The 24380-nt window shown below is 41.3% G+C and overlaps 1 protein-coding gene across 12 annotated transcripts in view; it reads left to right on the forward strand.

Moving 5' to 3' along the window:
* The window catches only part of CACNB2 (calcium voltage-gated channel auxiliary subunit beta 2), a 332982-nt gene that overhangs the window by 276118 nt on the left and 32484 nt on the right, over nt 1-24380 (forward strand). For all 12 annotated transcript variants that reach the window (XM_037158293.2, XM_037158291.2, XM_037158289.2 and 9 more), the window contains one exon: nt 23438-23560. In XM_037158293.2, the coding sequence (XP_037014188.2) occupies nt 23438-23560 (123 nt within the window). The remainder of the gene's footprint in view (nt 1-23437; nt 23561-24380) is intronic.

Here is a 24380-nt window from a genome sequence, read left to right on the forward strand (position 1 = left end):
GGGTGGCTATGAAGGTGGCCCAACTCAAAATTGTACATTTACTTAAAACCTTTCTTTTGCACGTCAGTTTTCATTAGCATTCGTGTATTTAATGCGTGGCCCAAGACAACTCCTCTTCTTCTAGTGGTCCAGAGATGCCGGAAATTTGGAAGCCACTGTTAGACACTGGGAAAACAATGATGAATAAGAGGTAGGAGCTACCTTGACAAGCTTACAGCTTGGAGAATTTGTAGTTTAGTAAGACAAGACTTTCATGAAAGATACAGTGCTAGATGTCAGGACAAGAGCCGCATACACTGGTAGATGTCAGATGCCACTGGGTAGCATACCCATTGGTTGCTGCAGGATTCACCGGAGGGAGACTCTGGAGGGCTGAAGTAAGAGTGACTGGAGAATAATTCACTGCTGTCCATCCAGCAGCTGCTGCCAGGGACCTGGGAGCCTATTTATTTGACTTCCCAACCTGTCAATTGGCTCCTCTCCCAACCCCACCCCAGGCAGAGGCCATGAACCTCTCTGCCAGGTGGGCACTGGTTCCCTGTCCTTAGTTATTGTAAAGTACCTTTGATGCACTGTAGTAGTTTGCATGTCTGTCTCCCATGAATGTCTGAGTTTTTTGGAGACTAATGGCTTTTTCTTTTTCATGTTTGAATTTCTCTTGCTTAATAAGGCAACTAGAATATTGTTAGTGTCCCCTTCCCACCTGCTTTGCTGCCGCCACCACCACCAAAAAAGAAGTATTTCTTGAATTAGTGAATAAAGAAATGGGTGAATTCACAAGGTGTAAGTTGAAACCTAAAGGAAGGTTGCAACCTTGCATTTTTAAATCGGTAAAACAAAAGACCTTTACCAAGCACATGGTAATAAGAAATGAAAATGAAATAGTGTCTAGAACAGGATTTTCACATCTCAGTGTGTTCCTGCTGGATAGGACACCAGGTGACCCAAGTTGTTAACAACTATGTTTTGAATGGAAATCAACTCCGGACTTGAGAAGCTTTATGAAGCTTTATAGAAAGCTATTTGAGCTGCCCGAGTTTCTTATGCTTATTCCTGGCAAACTTCCAAAACATACCCAAACCTAGAAGTCACCCCCTCAGGGAGGTTCACAGAATTACTGACTTAGAAGAGATTGCAGATAGTCTGGTTTTAATCCTGTTATTTTACATTTGAGCAAACTGAGGCTTAAAGAAATGTAATTATTTTCTTTAAGATGAAGAGTAATTGTCAATAAACCAAGTTCAGGAGGATTTGCCTGGTTTGAGCCAATAATCACTATAAACTCTTAACTACATCCGTGGAAGGAATATCTGGTTACTACTAAGAATAAATTTAATGGTTGGTATAGATTCTCTAAATTCCCATTACACTTTATTACAACCTATTTAATCACATCCAAGCTTACCTATGAACATTTTTTTCCACCTGACAAGTCATAGGTATTTTGAGGTTAAGTTACCTGGTTAATTTATTTTTGTATGAACCCCAAGAACATAAACAGAGTATGCTCAGTAATTCTTTTGCCTTGCCCTACTATAAATTCATTTTGCAATCAAGATTATTATGTGTATTAATAAGTGAACATCTTTAAATGAAGTATTAAACTTAGGAATTGCTACCTGGAAACATATGTGTGGAATGCATTTTCTTCATTTAAGAAAGTGGGATGCTTGCACTAAGCAAAAAAAAAAATACATTTTTTCTTTAAGTATATGCAAGAAAAAAACTTCAGAATTATATGAATGGCCTTAATATAAATACAAAACATGGCTTAAGATTTTTCAGTGAAAGATAGCGTCTTTGGGGGGTACAATGCCAATGATATATAGTAGTCCCCCCTTTTTCATGTTTTCAGTTTATGTGGTGTCGGTTACCCAAGGTCAGCTGTGGTCAAAAAATATTAAATGGAAAATTCCAGAAATAAACAAGTCATAAGTTTGAGTCGTGCCCCGTGCTGAGCAGTAGGATGAAAGCTTGAACGTCCTGCTCACCCCGACCAGGTTGCAATCATCCCTCTGCCTCATGACTCCAAGATGTAGACACGCCCCACCCCTCAGTCACGTAGTAGCTGTCTAGGTTATCAGCTCAGTGTGTGTTCAAGTCGCCCTTGTTTTACCTGCTCATGGCTTCAAAGTGCCAGAGTAGTGACGCGAGCAGTACGATTTGCCAGAGAGACGCCATAAGTTTATGTGTGTATAAGGACAAATGTAGGGTTCAGTACTAGCTGCCATTTCAGCAGTCCACTGCAATGGGGGGGTGCTTAGAACATGTGTCCTGTGAATTGGGGGGAGGGTACCATACCTTGTAAGCTAAGTAATGATGAGAATATGCCTCTTAGGACTTGCTGGGTTTTTTAAAATAAATGTTCAGTTCCTTTTTCATGTGTTTCTTGTGTTTAAAAATGCTGTCTCCATTCCTGCATATATGTTTATATTATGCATGTATGTGAATATTTATATATTTTTTCATTTATTAGATATAAACTTCTCGAATATGGCAAAGTCTATTTATAGTAACGTGTCCCAGAGTTTTTATCTCTGGTTTTCCTTCTTCTCTGGTCCTGCTTCATAGTGAAGTTATGTGGTTCAGCAGATTTTGTTATGCTGCGGCTATTCACTGCTGCAAACTGACCTTCTCACAAGCACTCAGCTTGGTGTCTTCAGTGTCTGGCACATGGCAGGCATTCCAGTGTGTGTTGGAATCTTTGCTGATTGCTGGGTACAGAGGGTGGTGGTGGTGCTGGTGGCAGAGTGAAAAAATAAAGGTAACACCACCTTCTTTTAAAGGAACCAAGTCGGGTCGAGGAGATAGACAGGCGTGGAGGGAAGGGTATGACTGTAAGAGCCAGCATGAGGGTTTTTACTCCCTGGGTCCAAACAGGAGCTCTGACGGATGGTGGACACCTCTTCCAGTCCCACACACGTAGTGTGGCCACATGTTAGATGTTAAATGTAAGGGCTGGAAAGTGTGTCGAATTAGTATTTCTGGAAGACCTTAAAATTAAGGAATTAGTTGCACATGATAAAAAATAACTACCTTTCTTCTCACAAGATGTTATTAAAATATTTATTTGAACATGTTAATGGCTCATTCTTGTTAGTATTATTTTCTCCAGGATAGGAAGTCATTACCCTGCTGCCACTGGTCTTTACTAAACTGCTCTGAGCTCAAGCTTGTGGATTTTCCACTTCCCCTGGAACACTCGTTAGCCAGAGCCTAAAATTGGAGCAGAAATTATGGTGCAGTGAGTTGGAATTATGGGTTAGACTCCAATTTCTCTGACATGCGGCCATGTGGTTTGGGGCCATCATCTGATTTTCTTCCTATGCAAAGTGGGACCAATAAGACTTCCTTTATCTACCAAAAGCACTTGACATTCTGACTCAGGAGGGATCTTGAAATTTTTAACTTACAACCAAGGTAAAGAAGAAATTGCTAGCCAGAGAGAGATAGAGACAGTAAATCATAAAAGATCTGTAAATTTGTCTTCTGAATTGAAAGTCCCTGCACAAGCATCATGCATCATCACCCAGCCTCATAAAATCACCACACATTCGGTTTCCGTCAGAGGACCTCCACCCAAAGGGGCAGATGCCCCAGAAGAGCGAACCCCCGGGATCCCCTGTTTAACTGCAGCCATCCCTCTATACGGCTCCTTCACAACCATCTGTTCTACCACGTCTGCCCTCTGACCTCATGTGTACTGGACAGGGTTGGGGCACCCATTTTCTGTGGGTGAGACATACCTTTTCTATGTCCTTAAACTCTATGCATGACCAGGTGAACCATTTTTGGATAAGGAATCTCCATTTCTTTGACACGCAACCATTCTTCCACGCTGCCAGCCTACCTTGGTTCTATGACGTAAGCTGCTTCCTTGACCCAGCGTCAACACAACAAGCTAGGTGTCTGCAGTTGATAGAGGCGCTTTGGTGACCATGGTTTAAACTAGGTCTGCTTTAAAATGGTCTCTAACACAGCTCCACCTCCCTCAAGAACCTCCTTGACTTAACTATTTTCAGTTCAATTTTTCAGAAAACAAGTGGCCTTTCAGGAAAACTTATGAAAAGTTTATCCTCAAACACAGCGTGCCTCTGAATATTCTGTATAGCTTTGCTAACAATACGTTTTTTTAGGTTGGAGTGATACTTGGCATTAGTGTTCTTAACAAACCTCACCCTCTGCAGCTGAGTCTGAGGCAAAACAAAGTTTGAGCATAACTGCTGTAGAATACACTCTCTCTCCAAATGTAGATTTCCCTTCCCGAAGCTGGGGATATGTTAAGGCATTGCTGTTCTGTGTGTCTGTGGCTCTTAATCAGAGACTTACATAAGAGTCCACCACTGCACGTTTAAAGGTCTTGGGGGGGGGGGGGGGGGAGGAAATTCTGTGCTTTGGCTCCACCCGCTGGCAATTCAGTGAAAAATGCGTAAGGCGGGGCTCAGCACCCTTATTTTTAAAATGTATCAGGTGATTCTATTTGATTTACTATGGTATGGTTCATCTTTAATAGAAATAAATGCATGCTTTGGGTAGCAGTATTTTGATTTAAGTAAATGTATTAATAAATATAAAGCCAGTATTAGAGTTATTATTCAAAGAACTTAGATGTTACTTTTATAAGTAACAGCTTATAAAAGTGTGTAGATTTACCACTAGTTTTGTTTTGGTATAGCTTCTGTTCAAACCCTGAAAATAATGTTATGCTTTCTCCTTCCCTCAGTGAAATCACATTTAAACTGAAACTCACCAGGGCTAATTTACATGCAGTTCAAGAGAGCAAGTTCTAAAATAGCCTTAGTGACGCATGCAAAGCATTTTCCTAGCAACAGATTCTGGACTTATTAGTGTGTGAAGCCATCAGTCAATACTCATCTGGTGCACGGGTGTGTTTGGAAGCGATGCCGGAAATGTGTGCCTTCTCCTACCAGTTACACGGCTGCCCAGAGATTTGACATAACTCCCTTTAAATAACTGAAGTGGGGAAAGGAGATTTACTTTCCAGTTGTTCTTGCTTCTGAAAAATGCTTCTTTCCCCCCCCCCGGTTCTAAAATAACAATCAAAAACTACTACCATGTAAAGTTAAAAAAATAATTTCCTGAGGTTTCAATTGTGTTTTCCACGCATTGGAACTGGGGCCAGGGTGTAATTGAACAAGGAGCATGGAGCCCCAGCTGCCGCTCACTGCCACGCTGCTATCCGTGACCTTGAGCGAGGCCTAAAATTGCTGGGTTCATCTTTTAATTTTTAAAATGAGAGGGTTGGATTTGCTTTCTAAAGACTCTTTTAGCTCTAATCATCAAGATGATGTACCATCGCTTCAAGATACTCTGCTGAATTTTCTCACATAGAAAAAGGGCCTTTTAAAAATATCTAATGGGATGTTTTGATAGGAGGGGACTCTCAAGGTGGGAAGGGAACCAGCGCAGCTCTGGGTGTCGCTGCAGCTTGCAGGGTTGTAAAGCGGTGGAACTGAAGGGCACCTGCAGACCTGTCACCTCACAGACACGGAAGCCACAGACAGAGAGGCAGGGTGACTTTCATGGACTGCGAACCTGGGTTCTGGAGTCACTCTCTGGCAGCAGGCCAGGTGCACAGTCAGGCTCGTGAGCTAAGGGGTCGTGAGTCACTCAGTGTCACTCAGTGTGAGTCGTTAGGCTGTGCGAAGGTGAGGATGCCAGCTCACCAGTGGTTTTCCTTATCTGCATTCTTACTCAGTAACAGCTCACAGTCCCGGGGAAGAAGGCCTGACTCAACAAGCTGGTAGCTGTGAAACACAGGGAGGTATCCAGCTTATCTTGTGGAAGATCAAACCCAACACTGCCTGGTAGGGCCTGCTAGGTGTTAGGGTGCATGCTCAGTCCTCGCCCCCATCTACAAGTATGGCTTTAATTATCGATGATCAGATGAACAGGAGCATTACTGATATGCCCCCTGCCCCCCAAAAGCAAATCTTACTGTTTATCCACTAGTGCTAGACAGGCAGATTGGTTAGGAATGATCCTCTGATACTTTCTATTTTAATGTGTACCATTTTTTTGAGTGTGTCCCTGTCTGTGCCAGGCACTGTGCTAAGGAGCTGTATGTGTTCCAGATCACATCAGAATCACAAAATCCTCTTTGAGACTTGGGAACAGGGCTTACAAAGGTTTAGATGCACCAGGTTCCACAGCCAGTTCATGGGCAAGGTCAATGTGCCCAGTCCTTCCCAGTCACACAATGACTGCGTCCAGTTCTGCTTTCCCACAGAGACCCTGGGCACAGCCCTGACTTCTGTTTTACCACAGCTGAGAACTCTTACGCATTTTGCTATTTTAATTTTTCTTTCAGAATGCTTTCCAAATGTGATGTTTTCTAGGACTAGTTAAAATGATTTAAAATGTATGCTGTAAAAAAAGATAGGTGGCAGGTTGGTATACCCACTTGATATTGAGCAAGAAATGCATTTAAGAAATCAACTTCCTAACGCCGTTTGAAGAAGGGAGAGGATGTTAGCTGGGAGCCCAGTGATAGTGGTAGCTGTATTTTCATCCGTGTATGACCCATTTGGGAAGCTTTCCCCTTCACCAAGAAGAACAGAGTACGAATGCAAATCTGGCTGTTTTTAAGCCCGAGGCACAAGTGGACTATGGGGAAGAATACAGAGCAGGCAGAGAGAACTGAAGGACTAGAAAAGGAATGATGTTCTCCGGTTTCTGAGTAACTGGCATCAGGTTTTGTTTGTTTGTTTTGAGAGAACACTGGAAGGAAACACCTTTTTAAACACAGTATAAATTTACTAACGTGTATATTTACAGTGAACTTCAGACAACTGCACATAGGCTTCTATTTCTAATAGAGGACCTTATACCCAGACACAAGCTGCTGTCCTGGGCAGAAATGCACCTGGTGAGCCTAGATGCAATACAGTAAAGGAAGCGCTGTGTTGGATCAGGACAGAGGATTTCTAAGCCACTCAACCAGGGAAGGAATAAGTGGCCATTGATATAAGACCCTGCAATATACCATTTATAATGTACTTATGTATAATGATGCTTATGTTACAACAGGATATGTGGAACACATCTTTCATTCTGTGACAGGGGCTCTATTTTTCTTAGTTCTTTTTATCGTCTGTAGAAAGGTCCAGATTAAGAGTTCCCTCCAGACTATCAACAACTATTCTAGAGATCATAATGGGCCCACTTTTTAAGAAGAGCCTCTTTGCGGGGGGAGGTAGATAGAGAGAGGTTGGTAAAATGCTACAAACTTTCAGTTATAAGTAGGCTCTGAGGGTCTAATCTAAAACCTGGTGACAATAGTTAATCATTGAAATTTGCTAAGAGAGTATAACTTAAATGTTCTTTTTTAAAAAAGTTAAATATGGGAGCTGATAGCTGAGTTAATTAAATTGATGAGCCCTTATTATATGAAATGTTAAAGGGACTTACCTAAGAAAAAGAAGATAAAAAAGATGAACAGTGAAAGGACAACAAACTCACAGTTATTAAGAACCACACCTAAAACAAAAGCAAACTAAGAGGACAGCTAGATCAGGAGCAGAACCATAGAAATGAAGATCTCAAGGAGGGTTAGCAACAGGGGAGTGGGAGGAGGGGAAGGGGGGAGAAGGTACAGAGAATAAGTAGCATAGACAGTAGGTAGAAAATAGATAGGGGGAGGGTAAGAATAGCAGGGGAAATACAGAATCTAAAGAATTTGAGACACGTGTTCATGAACTAAAGGGGGAAATGGTGGGGGAGGGGTATGCAGGGTGGAGGGGAATGGAGGGGGGAATAGAGCAAATGTAATGGCATAATCAATAAAAAAAGTTAAAAAAATAAATAAATAAATTGATGGGAGGAATCCTTTCACAAAATATACATTCGTCACACCACCATGTTGTACACTTGAAATGTCTTACAGTTTGATCTGTCAGCTATGCCTCAGTTAGTCTGAGGGGCCGGGGAAGAGCCATGCAGGAAAAAACTGTCTTTGAGGCTTTTCCTCCCTGGGTACCCTAGAAATTAGTTATTAGCCAAAACAATTATGGGAAACCTTAACATACCTGAATTTAAATAAAATGAGCAAGACACACAAAAGAAAAGAAGTAAATTCTAGATCCTTTCCTTGTTATTTCTTTTCCCGAATTCTTCCATGCACATCAGAGGGGAGAAAATCCTGTAAATCTATGACTCCTTAGGTACTTTAAAAATGTGATTAATATTTAGCATTTATTTTTAAAAGTAGAAAGTTTTGACTTTATGGGAGATGGATATTCTATTTTATATATGTTTATATAAACATTTGTGTTTATATAAAATAGAAATAGAATATTTTATATAGTATATAATATACACATACACACATTTTTCTGAAGTCCTTTTCCTAATTTTTCTTTTTTTTTTTTTGGTCTGCTAAGAGTAAACAAAATCAGAGAGTCTATGATCCCATCTCTTGGAGATTTGTGGTGTGGAATTTCTGCAGACATCCTGGAGTTCTTGGAGAGAACTTGGAGAGAGGAAGGGAGGGAGAAAGAGAGAAAGACAAACATCAACGTGTGGTTGTCTCTCATATAGTCCCCTACTGGGGACCTGGCCCACAACCCAGGCATGTGCCCTGACTGGAAATCAAACTGGCAACCTTTTGATTCACAGACCAGCAGTCAGTCCATTGAGCCACATCAGCCAGGGCACATCCTGGAGTTCTTAGTAAAAATTCCAAGACATCTTATGGGAATCATAAAAACTTAAAAAAAAAATGGGAACAATGACTTCAGGGACCAATGGTAGGGACCAACTTTCTCTCAGTAAATGATGACAATTTTTGGACTGCCCTCTGAGGAACATGTGAAGTACACAAGGAAGACAGCTCGTTACTTTTAGAGTCAAGCAATGTTTTCAGTTTAAAAAGTTTATCTCCTAGGCTGATCGTTATTTGTTAAACTTGGCTTTAAGTGACTCTGGGATGTTTGAGAAAAACTAACGTTTCTTCAAAGGAAATGAGCTACCAATATTAAGGGCATTCAAATATAGTGAATAATATTCTTTTGATTTTGTTGATACTTTCAAAAAAGGAATTTTAAATAATTCTAATTTTAAATTGATTTTAGAGAGAAAATGGGGAGAAGAGAGAGAGACTGATTTGTTGTTCCACTGATTTATGCATTTGTTGGTTGATTCCTGTAGTGCCCTGACTGGGGATTAAACCCGCAACCTTGGCGTATTGAGATGATGTGCTAACCAACTGAGCTACCTGGCCAGGGCCTAAATAATTTTCAAACAATGTAAGCAAACCTGCAATAAATGTACATTTTTTTCCATGAATACTTTCTTGAACTGGCCACCACTAATTTGGATTAGTTTAGACATGTTTACTTTTTTAAAAAAAGTACTCAAATTATTTGAGAATCTTTTTTTTTTTTTTTTGTCTTTTAAATAGTAGATTGTTTTCCTCTTCCCGTTGTCCATGATGTGTCCTGGACTAAGGCCCAGCTCTTTATGTTGAGTACCCAGAAGCACAAGCATGGCACACCTTTGAGCAGTGGTAGTTAAATAACATCCTCTTCCTGACAGGCAGGCTACCTGGGGGCATGTTTTACGTGGCTTCCCAGGGAAGAGTCCAGGAAGATTAACAAATCAATCATTCCCAGTGGCAGACAAGTCAATAACCGATTCCCCTATTGTTTCTCTTTCTCTTTCTCTGCCTTAATCTCGTCCCTCACTTCTGATACCTGGAATTGCACTCCTGTGTAAACACTTTGCCTCAGCTTCTGCTTTCTGGGAAATTGAGAAGTTATTTCATTGGTTAGATAAGACATATTATTTATTCAATGGGTGTGGGTATGTACCACTATTGAAAATGACTTGGAAGGACAATGGCTTTTTAAATGAAATAAAATGGTTACAAAATTATCATATTTTATTTTTAAGTGTGTATATATATATAAAGTCTATAAGGTCTATAAAATGTTAGGTAGATAGTAGAGTTACAGATGGCATTTCCTTTCTTTGGTTTACTGCATTTTCTAAATTTTCTACTTTTATAATTATATTTTCAAGGATACAATACAGTTGGGTGTATTTTTTGTAAGAATTTCAACTGGGGAATAAAAAAGTAATAAATGTAAGGGCTAGACTGCATTTAAATTATGTGAAGTGTTGTCACAAATATGACTTAGTAAGACTATGAAAGTTTATGAAATAAGTATACTTTACAGTGTTTCCAGGGGATATCAGACATGTAATAGGAATTTTGAGACTAGAGAGCGAGTAGAAATAAATAAAAATGAATGTGTTACCAAAGAGCCTGTGGTCTTGCTGGCTGACAGTATGGTGGCTATGAGAGAACATGAGCTTTCGTACTCAAAAAAGACCCAGATCTGATTCCCATGTCCTCACTTAATGGACACATATTCCTAGGGCTTCGATGGAGACAAAATGAGGTATGTTGAAGCACAGTGGCTTACATATAGTAAGTACTCAGTAAATTAAGGCAAGTATAATTATTACAGTCTAACACTTGAAACAGTACCTGTTCATCAGGTTTAGTCATATCTCTCTACTGCCAAATACTGCTTACATTCGCACCCAATAGCCAGCTACTTTCTCCGAAACCTTGGCACACAGGCCATAGTGAAGTTGGAAATATCCCCTGACTTGACTGAAGATGGCGTAAGCAGATATTTGGGGCGCCTTTAGAAAAGACCTCTAGAGTGATTACTAGTTTTAAAGCAATTAAACAAGGAGACCATTAGACAGAAGTGGCAGTAATACCTTGGTAATCTATGTAAACACAGAACCTAAGCCAGAGTCGGTTCCTATAAATGCACTGGCATCCCAGAAAACACATTTAAACATGACCAATCACACAGAGCCAGCTAGGCCTTCCCAAATAAGGCAACCCCTTAGGCTGTAGCCAGCCAAGTAATTTCCTTGCTTTGCTTCTCCATCTTCTCCTTCAAAGTCGTTCTTTCCCTGACCTCCTGTTGGTAGAGCATTTCTAACTACTTTTGGTTTGGTACTGCCCGGCTTCGATAAATGTTGGCCCTAATAAAATCCTGATCATTGTAATATGCCTCAGTTTATCTTTTAACACAAGTTACTATCAGAGTTTAATTGTAGGTGTTCAAAGGAGAGATTTGCATCTAAAACTACAACCCAGTCAGTGCTCAGCATTTGTCATCGTTAGGTTTTTCACACATTCGGCTGTCGTCTGCCTTCCTTGAACGTCTGCCCCTTTGGGCTCTGTTCTGCCATCCCAGCGTAGTGAGTCATTCACAAAGCTTTGCTGAGGAAAGTCGTGAGGTAAGGGTAGCAAGAAAGGTTGTAAACGTTTCTAGAGAGAATAGTCAGACAGGTCACATGTTCAGAGCATGCCACCCCCAGCTCTCTGCCCTGATTTATTCCCTGCCAAAACCTTTGATTTGGGGCCTGCAGATATTCTCCACTCTTTTCTGTTTAGGAAAAACAAAGCACTCGGTGTGAAATAAACAATAACAGAATAAGCACATACAAACATGCATAACTTTTGATCATTGGAACTCTGTGGGCTTAGCCGCAACTGCAGCTGTTGGAGTAGAGAAGAAAGTGAAGATTATGGAATTAAAGCAAAATATAACGTGTCTTCCCATGCTTGTCAGCCTGTATTTGGTGAAGGCTTCCCTTGCATTTGTTTAGAAAGCTGCTTCAGAAATTCTTTGTAGTGTCTAATTTTCTAAGCGAGTGTACAATAGACAAACAGTAGTGTAGAAGGGTTCCTCTGAATTCCTTTGTTCCTGTGCTTGATGTGGAAGGACAGCACTGAGCAGAACCGTGATGGGGCCACGTACAACCTGTTGTGCAGGGTGTTCTGACTGTTTCCCAGCCACACTCAGTGGATTAGGGCACTTCAGGGAACGGAGTGCCTGGGCCCTTGGGGATGGCCCTGTATGGAACACCATGCTTTTTAGTTTGGTGTTCAATTTTTGCAATGTAAGAAAATAGAAACAATATGTTTTAGAGAAAACTAGTTAAAAATGGGACTGCTAAGTGGGTGAAGTATAACAGATAAGCAAAGAGAAACAAAGGAAAGGCAAGGTGGTTGTTCAGGAGTTGTAAGCAGCACTGAGCCACAAAAACATGCAGCCAACCCATAGCAGAAAAGAGGGAGCAGGCACCCAAACTGTTCATCCACCTTCACTAACGTTTTTTGGTCTGGTGTAGACACAAGCTCCCTTACTTGAGTCTCAACGGGCTTAAGGAAGCAAACCCTGTACCCTGCCCTGTCCTGACCTTTGAGTTGTGCAGTGTTCAATTTTAAACAAAACAGAGGCTAAATAAACATGTGTCGATAAAAAGGGAGTGGAGTTTTATTGACTTGACATTTTCTTAATTTTCTCTGAAAACTGTGCAGGAATTTGGGGTAATTATCTTTGGCTGTGAAGAGTTTGATATCAAGATAAAGTAGATGAAAGTTGTGTTTTTTTACTAGAAATAGAAACATCATATTGATTTGGTTAAGGCAACTTTAGTCTGCTCAGGCTGCCATAACAAAATACCACAGATTGCCTCGCCGAAACCACAGAAACTGGTTTTCTCCTACTTCCGGAGGCTGGGGAGTCTCCACTCAAGGCCCGGCAGAGGCGGTTTCCAGTTAGGCCTCTCCCCTTGGGCCACAGACAGCGCCCTGCTCCCTGTGGCCTCACACGCCGCCTCCCTTCGTGCCCAGAGAGCTATCTCTGGTGACTGCTTCTTCCTCTTACAAGGACACCAGTCCCACTGGATGAAGGCCATGCCCATAGTAACCTCATTTAATCAAACATTTGGTCCATGACAACAACTAAAGGAAAAAAATTTTTTTAAACAAGCCTAAAGTAAAAATTACTTGCTTCTGAATTATATGTGGGGTTCTAAATAACTTGAGAAACACTTTTATCATGTTTGGTAGGACTAATCAATAGTAAAATAAAAGGTAAACAGTTCTTTTCTTCTTAGGATGCTGGATTAACTGAAAGTTACTTTACATTTCCTCTAAGGAGATGTAAATTTCACAACCTGGAATAAATAACGTTAAGCACTTACTTCCGGTTTTGGTTTCTTCACCTGAAAGAATTTTAAGGCCTTTCGAAGAGGACGATGCTCCAGGGCAGGATGTCCAACTTTTTGGCGTCTCTGGACCACACTGGAAGAAGGGTCGTCTTGGGCCACACATTAAATACATTGCAACACATAATCACAAAAAAACCCTTATAATGTTTTAAGTAAATTTACGATTTTGTGTTGGGTCGCATTCATAGCCATCCTGGGCTACATGCAGCCTGTGGGCCGCAAGTTCAACACCCCTGCAGACAGCTCCCCTGGGGAAAAGAAGCCAGCAGCTCTTCCTGAAGGAGTGTGCTTTACTAACACTAAACACCAAAGTGAGTGGCTCTCTGGTAAGCAGAAGGAAAGGGTTATGCTACACTTTTCTCTGGATAAATCCATATGTCATTATTACTCTAAACTCTTTTTACTTTGCATGTTGATTCTGCACCTCTGAACACTACCTTCACTTCAGACTCATAAACATTGCCTTTCTTATTTTAATAAAGCTTTTTAAAGTGTGTGCCATATTTCAAGGATTACCCTTATTCACTAGTTTTTAAATTACCTACTGAAAAAAATTAATATTTCATGTATTTTTGCTCCATATACAACTTTAACTACTGTATGTTGTGATGGTTAGGCATTTTAGTGCCTTTTTGGGTGATAAGATTTACAATTTTGCTTAATTCTTAATATAGCTGTTTTGAATTTTAAAAATATATATATATATACTTACATACATGCATATTGAACATATAAAACCCTGATCAGACCAACCTTGCTTTTGTACTGATTTAGCCGTTCAATCTGTGCAGCCCTGGAGCTGTGGTAACCAGACCTTCCATTGAGTAGGTGCTGAATAAGCACCTGATAACTGATTTTTCTAACAGAATCTATATCCTAATTGAGTTCTCTAGCAATTACTGATGTATAACTAGCACTGTGGCAAATGCTGGGAGGCCGGTATAAGAAATGAACAGGAATATAATCACTCAATTGAAAAGGGTTATAACCGAGCTGAAAGATCAATTCAGGGAAGTAGGTAAAAACACTCCCAAATAGATAAAGCAAATATATGTTCACCTGCTATAATAAACACCCCTGCGAAGTTGCTGGAGAAATTTCAAAGCAAGATGGGAAAAGGTCACTTTAAAGCCATAATATTTTGGTGCAGGATTATACCTTGAACTCCATTACCTGTGTAATGGTGCTCATTCTATTCTAGCCTGCCAAGGCTAGCTTACTATAAATCCATGACCTTGAGTCTCAGATGGGTCTTTAATACTGCCAGGCAGTCTTACCTCTTCTCCAGTCCATTTAATCTTCTGTACTCTTAAATGACTAATACCTCTAATACCTTCCCTTCTCAGACCTCTTCCCTATTCCATACCTTCCTGTACCACAGGGAAACTGAGACAGTTAGTAGGTAGCGTCCATCACCCCAGCAGCCAGCCTGTACTGGCACACACTGCCTCCTTGCCAGTTGCCAGAAATGGAACTCATGTCTCTGCTTGAGCACTGGGTTCCCTTGCTTCGCAGGGACATCACTCCAGCTATTTTGTCCTCTTGTTCACATAGCACCATCCTTTTTCTCTCAACTGGATCATTCCATCAGCATAGTCGCTAGTTGTTATTTCTCCTACCTCAAATGAAAAAATGTTGAACCACCTTTCTTATCACCTGGGACCCCATGTTTTCTCCTGTTTGTAGAAAACATTTTAAAGAATTGTCTGTTTACTGTGTTCATCTCATCTCTTGTTGGACACCATGATCACTTTCTACCCTTTGGAACAGTTTCTTCCAGAAAACTACAGTCTGAGCAGGCAGTTTCTTCACTGTTGATCCATCCGAGCCTCTTTTTAGTTGGAGTGCCCTCATGTGTCTGTGTTTCCTTGGCTGTAAATGCCGTCAATATGCCTAAGACTTACAACTGTACATCTTTAGCTCAGATCTTTCTCCCAAACTTCCAGACCTTGGCACTCTTCCAAACCTGACTTGGATGTTTCACGCAGTCACAGATTTTACAGGTTAAGATGGAACTCCTAACTTTGGCATTCTGGCCATCTGTAGCCTTCCCCGTATGTTCTGATAGGTCCTGCATCCTTCCGATTGCACAGGCCCAGAACATGTGATATCATCATTGACTCTCTTTCACACGCACACCACATCCGTAAGCGAATTCTGTTGGCTTAACTTTGAAAATGTGTACCCAGAGTTGGACCATTTGTAACTAGTCCCTTGCTGCTGCCCTGACTTAACCACCTTCATCATCTCTCCACCTGAACTATTGTGATGATTTCCAACTGATTTCTCTGCTTCCACCCAAAAGTGCCCAAAGCCTCTTTTAAATTCAAGAGCCACCATAGTCCTTTCGACATGTCAGGCCGCATCACTCCTCTACTGAACACTCTTCAGTGACTTCTCATCTCACAAAAGCCAAAAGTCTGACTCTGACCTGCAAAGCCACACATAACCTGAGAGGCCTGGCCTCATTCTTCGCTCTGTTCCCTAGTTTACCTTACTCAGCCTCACCCTCCTCATTTTCTGACACATCTGGCCAGCTCCACTGTGGGGCCTCTGCGCTGGCTCCTCCCGCTGCCTCAAGTGCAGATATCTGTGTTTCCTCACATCCTGTATACTTTTGTTCACATGTCACCTCTTTGATGCAGGCTACCTGTACTGCCATTTAAAACTGTACTTGCTCTGCCAGCTTGCTCCCTCACTTTCCTTACCTTGTTTTGATTTTTCTTTTTCCACAGTATTTATCACCTTCTACCATACTCTGTACATTTTTGTTTGTGGTGTCTATCACTCATGATCTATCTCTTTCTTCTAGAATATAAACTCCTAGAAGGCAGGGAATCTTAGTTACTGATGTATCTCAACTGTCCAGAAGTGCCTGACACACAAGTAATGGATGGGTAGATGGATGGCAGTGGATGAATAAATGGATCATCGGGAACTCAAAAGCCTGTCCTGACCGCCTCCTTTCATGTTGTCTGCCCATTCCGCCCCACTCACCCATGGTTACTCTCTGTTCAAGTAACTTCCTTTTAGTTTATTCATGAACTGAAATTATTCATTATGATATCTCCTCTACTAGAAGTAAGTTAAGCTATGTGAGGACAGGAACTTGAGATAGTAAGCATGTACTTAATAAATATTCATTAAGTGAATCAGTTCTGGAGAAGAAATTTGAATTTCTCAAATGAATGAACTACTCATATAAATTTTATCCTGTGATAGCCATGCTTTGCTTATTCTGTCTGATTCAATGTTCAGTTATCAAGATACAGAATTGGTTATCAGTATGGTTGATATGTTTTGCTACGAAAGAATTCTCAGACTACCCTTGTTTATAATAAATTAAGCAAAGTTTTTTTTTAAGTTCAATAATTAGCCAGACGCAAAACAAGAATTTTCACAACATTTGTACAGTCTTTCATATTAATGTAAGGAATAAAGTCAGAGATTTTCATTGTCTACTGGGAGTATTTCTAATTATCACTGAAAGGAGCAAAGCGGTCCGAGAATGCTAATCAGAGAAAATGACTGCAAACTGAAATGTTAGTATGTAATAAAGCAAACAGCTGCGAACTTACTTCTGAAGAACATCACCATCTCTTGGGTTCCTGGGTATTTCCCACATAAAACTCAGTGGATGTACTTCCACTGGAGTCCTTTAAAATTATAGAGGGTATAGCAGGTTTCACAGGAAATTATTATGTACCACAAAAAGTAAATTAAAAAACTGATTGGATTTTTTAAGCTCTTTTTTCTGTAGTCTCTTGTAATAGGAATCTGAGTCATACTTTTCTTCAAATTTGTTTTTAAAATATTGCAAATTGGAAGTAGTTAAAATTTAAGACAAATCAACTATAGATATTAAAACAAACTATGGGTTTTTAAAATGTTATTAGCTATTGATGGTTTTAGAATGAAAATGGAAAATACATATTTTCCTATTTAGCATAGTAAGATGTGTCTTTCTATGAAGAAGTGCAAAACTCAATGTATGAGAATTCAAGTAACTATATTGACCATGACCAGAAGTTCATGTTGCTTCTTTGAATGAATTTTCTTTTGATTTTTATCACTAGGTATTCCGTCACTGTCACATTTTAATAAACTGAAGGTGAATATTTTGTTGTATCTTTTAAAATTAGTTTCACTCTTAACTCATTAAGTCATTGTCTAGGAAGAGAACTAGAAATAGTGCCATGTATCTGTGACAATTTGTTTTATTTCTATTTCACAACCAGAGAAATGTATTGTTTTTGTATATCTTTCTTTCTCTATCTGACTTATCTCACATGGCAGAATCCCTGAAGGCCCATCATGTTGTCACAGCTGATAGAATTTCCTTCTTTTTTATAGCTGAGTAGTATTCCATTGTGGCTACAAAATCTTTATCCGTTCATCCATTCATGAGACACTTAGGCTGTTTCCATGTCTTAGCTGCTATAAATAATGCTGCTATGAACATGGGGCCGAAGGTATCTTTTCAACATTGTGTCTGTATTTCCTTTGGATATATCCCCAGAATTGGAACTGCTGAATCCAAACCAATAATTGTTTTCTGATAGCATTTGGTCTAGTAATTCCAGAGGGCTGTGAGAAAATGAAAGTTGCTCCTGCTATAAATGCAAATGTATCTCTGACAGGAGGCTGGTGGCTTCCACAGGGCTGGCCTGTGTGGCACTAATGGAGTGTCCTGTGGTTGTGAGAAAAGGCAAGTCCTGTGGTCTCAGACATATCCACAAATATCCCTCTGAACCTGCCCAGTTAGCACACCATGGGTGTCTGTTCGTCCCAAGCATGCATCTCTGAGCAGAGTAGAGCATACAGCAGCATGAGTAGGGGCTTTAGGGCAGGGCTTCGAGGGTATGAGTCAGAGTAAAAACATCAAGGAGGCAGAGAGATTGAGAGGGTTGAGTGGTTGTTGCTGGGCCACCCTTCTAGGTTTTTAGGACATTCTGTAGTGGTGCTAGAGGGAAGTGGTGAGCCCAGGAGGTGTGGATCTTCAGCAGCCACCTGCCAGACTGATAACTCATTGCAGTTGTTGAGCAAAATTAGTCCACCTTCAGCACTGTTTACTGGGTAAAACTCCTGGAGCAACCACAGTCGGTCGAGGCCAGAGAACCTTGTGATGTTGCAAAGAGCTAATGCAGGAACAGCTGCTGCAGGTGAGAGACACAGAAAAGGGATCTTCCCCAGAGTAATAAACTTACAAAGTTAGAATGCTTCTCAAATAACTTTAAGGCTAATTAAACTCCTTCAAGCTGGTCCACAAATCATTTTCTGTAAGGAACTTTCTGTGCTTCCTCTTGCTCTGGAACTACAGTAATTGTGGCTTTCAGATCTCTCTACACAGTATCATTTGTGGCGCTTTGGAGGCCACGAAACCACATATACATGTTTTAACATCTCAATTATCTTTGCATGAAAAAGAGCTTTGTATGTTGTGGAAAAGGGATGTAAAGAAAGAAAAGTCATATAAAAATAAAGAAAAATCATGTTTTGACATTGTTTTTTTTAAAGATTTTTATTATTATTATTTATCTTTAGAGGGGAGGGGAAGAAACATCAATGTATGGTTGCCTTTCGTGCGTCCCCTGCTGGGAACTGGCCTGCAGGGAACCGGCCTGCAACCCAGGCATGTGCCCTGACTGGGAATCGAACCACGATCGTGTGGTTCGCAGGCCCGTGCTCAATCCACTGAGCTACACCAGCCAGGGCTGACATTGTTATTGAAGTGCTAAACTGCATATTGATTTGCATGTCTTTATAATGAATGCCCATCGCTTCAACATACAAAACTCCGCTCATTCAGTGTTTTATATTTAAGAGGCGGTACAAATTGGGCTACAGGGCAGACTCAGGCTTAACTTTTTAAATTTTTCTCCACCAACAAGTTTGTGAGCACTTTGTAAAATATAACTTTCAAGTATCGAAGTTTTACACAAGCAGCTAAGTGCTCTAAAACCACCACCAACGTACCCCCTTGGGACGAAGGGCAGTCTAGTGCTGCGGAAAGAACTCGGCTTTGGAGTAGGATAGTTGGGTTTGAATACCACCTCTGTTACGTAGGGCCCGGGAGAACTTTTTTGGTGCCTGTTTCCTCATCTGGGAAACAGAGTTGTTGCTGGAATTAACCTAAATGCCACGGTCTGTGTGTAATGCGCAGCACACTGCTCGGCACCTCGCAGATATCCCAACGTGGTGGCTTTTATGATTGTAAGTTGTGCCATGTACAGGCAGGATGAAGAAGGATCTTGTTTGAAGGGGAGATAGAACACGAGTTCCTTTCCATCTGTAGCACTTACTCATTCCTTCAGAAATATTAACTGAGGACAGGCCGAAGTTATGCCAGTAAAATGAGTCAGACTTAGTGTTTTTAAAGCACTATTGCATAATTGTCTGGGTAATGAAATGCTACTCTTATACAAAATGGTACCTATTGATTCATTCTGAGAATCTCTTCAGGTTTAGACCACAAGCTGAAGTGCAGCAAACTTTAACTCTCTGTGGCAAAAGGAGGCTGCCGAGCATGGGTCGTTTACCCACCACCCTCATGACCTGTAACATATGTCCATGGGGTCAAAAAAGGCAAGGGAATCGATCAGTTCCCTTCGCCATGACCCAGGAGAGTGAGCAGCAAAGACTGACAGAACAGAATGCATCTACATCATCACGTGCCTGGCCCTCCACAGCCACAAAACAAATTACCCAGGAATCTGGATGGGAGGAGACAGCAAAAGCAGATGATAGGGTCATGGCACTGGCCTGACATTAAAGGGGTGGGAAAAAGTGGAAGTAAGGATCCCCTGGTCTCCCGGTCGCCTTTAATCCTAATGAGTCTGCAGCATAGGATGACTCTAAGTCTAAATCAGAATTTGGATTTAAGTTCCATTCTGTAACGGTCAGCCATGATAGAACCCTGTTTTATCTTGTGCTGTGAGCCATCTTTATACTTATGCTTTCTGACTTTCTTCCCCTGCAGCTGTGACCCAGCCTTTCAGGAAACCTGGGAGGCCCTGGAGTTAGAGGGCAGGCAGTGGACAACTCGATGGGGAACCTGTGACCGGGGCAGACCCACTTCTCAGAGAGCACCATTCTTTTTGGTGCTGGGGCCTGGACCAGCTTGGCTTCCCATGAGGCCCAGAGCACATCTTGCGTCCTAGCATGCCTTAGAGTTCAATCCGTCACCTCAGTCCTCTCTGTCCTGGTGTTCCTGCCAGGCCTCTGCAGGGCCACAGTTTCTGGGCTCCTGTTTGTCCGTTCTTCTCAGGACTTTGCTTTACCTTCAGAAGCAAACAATAGAGAGTAAATGTCCACTGGCCTTGAGACACGAGAGCACCAAGAATCAGTGATTGTCACACATTGTTATGGCGGATGTGAGAGTGAAAGGGATGAGCACTCCACGTGCCGGGAGCCGATCACAGAGGTGACTGAGGCTGGAACCCTGACGGCCTGGCAGGGTTCCAGGCTGAGGGCGAGGTCCCAGTGGGAACCCGGGGAGAGGCCCAAACGAGGAGAGGAAAAGTCCTGTGAGGCCGAGTAGGCCCGAAATGCAGATGTCAATGTAAGGCAGGATACTTTTGATAAAAACATGGTTACATGGGATTAAAAACGTGAAGATTTCTTAAGGGAGGTTCCACTGAAACTTCTAGTTGTTTTACTTCTCCCCACGCCCACCCCCCAAGAAAACCTCCGTAGCTGAGGGTGGTCAAAGAAAATCAGAACTAAAGAAGTAGGAGAAAATGATTATGGTTAGACCTTACCGTAGTCTCAATTTTAGAGAATGGGAAAGAATACACAATAGCGAAAAACATCGTGAATCCATTTGTATTATATTCCACATAGGGCCTGTGGCTGATACTGAAGTGTGGTAACTCTTTTGGTCTGAGGAGGACTGCCCCGGAAGACCACAGAGGAAATTCTTTGTGTGCTGGCCCTTAATAGACACGGGACCATGGGGAAACACATATTTCTCTAAAGCAGTTCTTTTTGGTGTGTAACAAGTGTCCATTCATTGAGCTTTCTCTCTATACCAAGTTCTAACCTAGCCTTGTGACCTGCATTTTCTGTAATCTCGTAACAACCCTCCAGGTTGGTGTAACTACTCTCGTTTTAGCCATGGGCCAACATGCTTAGCGAGAGTAGGGAATGTGCCCAGGCCACTCACCTAATGAATGGCAGAATAGCATTTAAATCCAGTTCCATTCACAATCCCCTGTTCTTAAACCCACGTGAATGAAACTGATGTGAAAAATATCTTCCATGTTATACACACACTGCTTGAGGTGGATAGAGCCGAAGCGAGTCAAAAATGATCTTGTCATTTTGCCCCTTTGGTAGGTGTCCTGGCATCTTGCTCTCAAGCTGCTAAGCTCTCCCATCTTGGCTACCTCCCTTCTCCCCTCCACTTTGACTGTCGTCCATTCTAATTTTAGAAATATAGTTCCCGAAGCAAAGATACTGAGAGATGGGGTTCTGTAGTGCTGTAAGTTCTGCAAGGGCGATTCCTGTATACGCCCCACATCTAGTGGTAGTACATTGGTTACAGGAGGTGAGCCCAGGAAGGAGGCGAATTCGGAAATGGCCTTAACCTGAGAAAATGGAATGACTGTCTGGAGCACCTACTATGGCATGCTCACTTTCACTGCCTCTTTATTTGTCTTTTTTTAGCATTCCCTCTTCCTTTTACCCCAATGTTTGAACAGCTGATTATTGCATAAAAGACAGGAAATTTTCCACTGGGCTTCTCTGAAGAATTGTACATTTAACATTTATGTCTCCAGTGATGAAAAAATACATGCCATGCTTGTTCTCTGTATCCCACAGGAATAAAAGACCCCAAGGTAAATGAAAGATCATGATAGCATAAAAAGATCCTGTGTCTATATATTTTTTTTGACCAGAGTTCTCCAAAATAATGAATGGATCTACTCATAAAAATCTTATTTCTGGCAGTAAAACCAAGTCTGATGTAGACTCCGTATTATTGAGAAGGGCACCATCATATACTTCTGGTTAAGTTCCAAATGGTGCCGTCCATTTGAACTTAGTTTGGACTAGAATTTTAAAAGGTTCTGATCAATCATGACTTACTCATGCTACCTCTGGGAGCCATTTCCAAGGAAAGAATTCTAAGTAGAAAGAGGATTTTTGTGCAGCACTTTTTCAAAGCAGAATACTGGAATACCTAGTGGGAAAATGATAAACCTTACTGCGAACCAAAGAGTGACCAATTGAAGCAATTATGTAAATGATAAGGAAGTATACTGTATGAAAAGTGCTATGATACTTTAAAAACTGGATTAAAATTAAATATATTATGAGTATGGGAATAAGATCTACATATTTTTTTAAATTTCAAGAAACAATGGGAACAGAGCCGAGCTACGAAGGATTGTGTTTCAGTCCTACGAAGGACCTCCTACGAAGGACTGGCAGGACTACGGGCACCTTTTTTAAAGCCCATATTTCCATATGAGGAATAGTACCTCTTACACCATTAAAAACTATAAAGGGTACCCAGAACTGGATTTCAAACATTTAAAAACCATCCCACGCCTGTCGTGCCCACCTCCAGAGCGTGGCCCTCTCTTCCCATCAGCATCCCGTGGGTGGATCTGAGTAACTTCGTAGCTCTCGGCTCAGTCCTCAACCCTGACAGGAGGCCGGGAGAGTGGATTAACGGGGAAATTTGGAAATGAAGGCTGGGTCTCTATTCTAATTCTCCCTTGTCCTCCTGGACAAAAGTCCAGGTGAAAAGTTTGTTGAGGAGGGAGAAACTGCTCAGAAGAAATCCATTTGCAGTAATGTGAAACAAACACGGCGCCAGTCAGGACAAATCCTCTTTTGACTGTTGTTGAGCTTACCTGTTTTATTTGCCTTGTGAGTAAACAGGAATTGCCTACATCTCTATCTCAAACACTTATGTGTAAAACAGCAAATATAGTCAGTGGTTCTATTTTCATCCAAAACATTGTATCTTTTGGAATTATGTCATTCATTCTCATTAAAGAAGATGTTTTGGATGGGGGATGACTAAGTCTTTTCCGCTGAAACCAAAGAACTGGGCATGTTATCTCTGTGTGTGTTTCCTGATTTCCAGTCAAGTTACAAACATATTTCCGTTGTTCATCTTCGCCTTCATTACCTGAAGGGCTGCGAGAACAGTGGCCTTTTTCTAGTTCAGAAATGCATGGTGTGTAGCCGAGAGCACACGGATCTTGGGTGCATTGAATACTAATAAGCTGTTTCGTGAGAAAAACTGAAGTGGGAAAAGCAACAATGGTTACAGTTATTCAGCGTATGTTCGTATTTTAGGGGAGAAGGGAGGGAACACTTGCTTCTTATTTTTTTCCCCTCTTTCCCTCCTTAGACAAAGCCTGTTGCATTTGCAGTTCGGACAAATGTCAGCTACAGTGCAGCCCACGAAGATGACGTCCCGGTGCCAGGCATGGCCATCTCATTTGAAGCAAAAGATTTTCTGCATGTTAAGGAAGTAAGGAAAATAATTTGAATTTCTGTCTGCATGATTTTTTTCACCTTGCAACATCATTTATTTCTTATTGCTGTGAAATTGCATTGCAGAGAGCTGCAGTTATATAACATATACATGAAATTGGTGCCTCTCAACCTTCTCTAATACAAATACAACCTTTATAAAGAAGAAAGCAGTCTCAGGCTTCTTGGGATAACTTCAAGGCTCTCCTGGGCTCTCTGACCCAGAAATTGGGAACTACTGGAGGAGATGATCCCTTTTTATGCTTAACTTGTACTTTTTATTTTAACTTTCGACCTTGACTATGTGTTGTTCTCCCCTCATCTCTCAAGTTTAACTATCTGGGAGGGTTTAATAATAATATCTAGAAGTTATGACCTCTCCTCTGTGCTGCCAATGTCAAAACTCAGGACTACTGGTGCCCCCATCCTCCTTCACTGATGGATTTCTGAGTGCAAGGGAGAGTGGGAGGAGTTGAAGCCAAGAAGGCAAGAAACAACGAGAAATCCCTTTCCTCCATGTCAAAAGTCAACAGCTTTCAGTTAACCATGACTCAGACCTGTCAATTAGACAAATTCACCCTTAATGCAGGTTTATTTTGAGTCAACATTTATTAGGTGCTCACTGTGCAGAATACTGTATTAAATGGCCAGAAACTCCCCCTGCATGCTGTTCTCAGTGCATGAGCATGATTTCCTTAGCTTGCAGGAACTTGTAGCTGGAGTCTAGGGGCTGATATGTCTCAGGAAGCATATGTAAATTTAACTGTTAGCTGCACCAAAGGCTATAAGCAAAGGAGGTGATGAGTACTTATTAAAAG

The sequence above is a fragment of the Artibeus jamaicensis genome, unplaced genomic scaffold, assembly GCF_021234435.1.
Source record: "Artibeus jamaicensis isolate MK-2021 breed Jamaican fruit bat unplaced genomic scaffold, CSHL_Jam_final contig_867, whole genome shotgun sequence".
NCBI classification, from domain to species: Eukaryota; Metazoa; Chordata; class Mammalia; order Chiroptera; family Phyllostomidae; genus Artibeus; species Artibeus jamaicensis.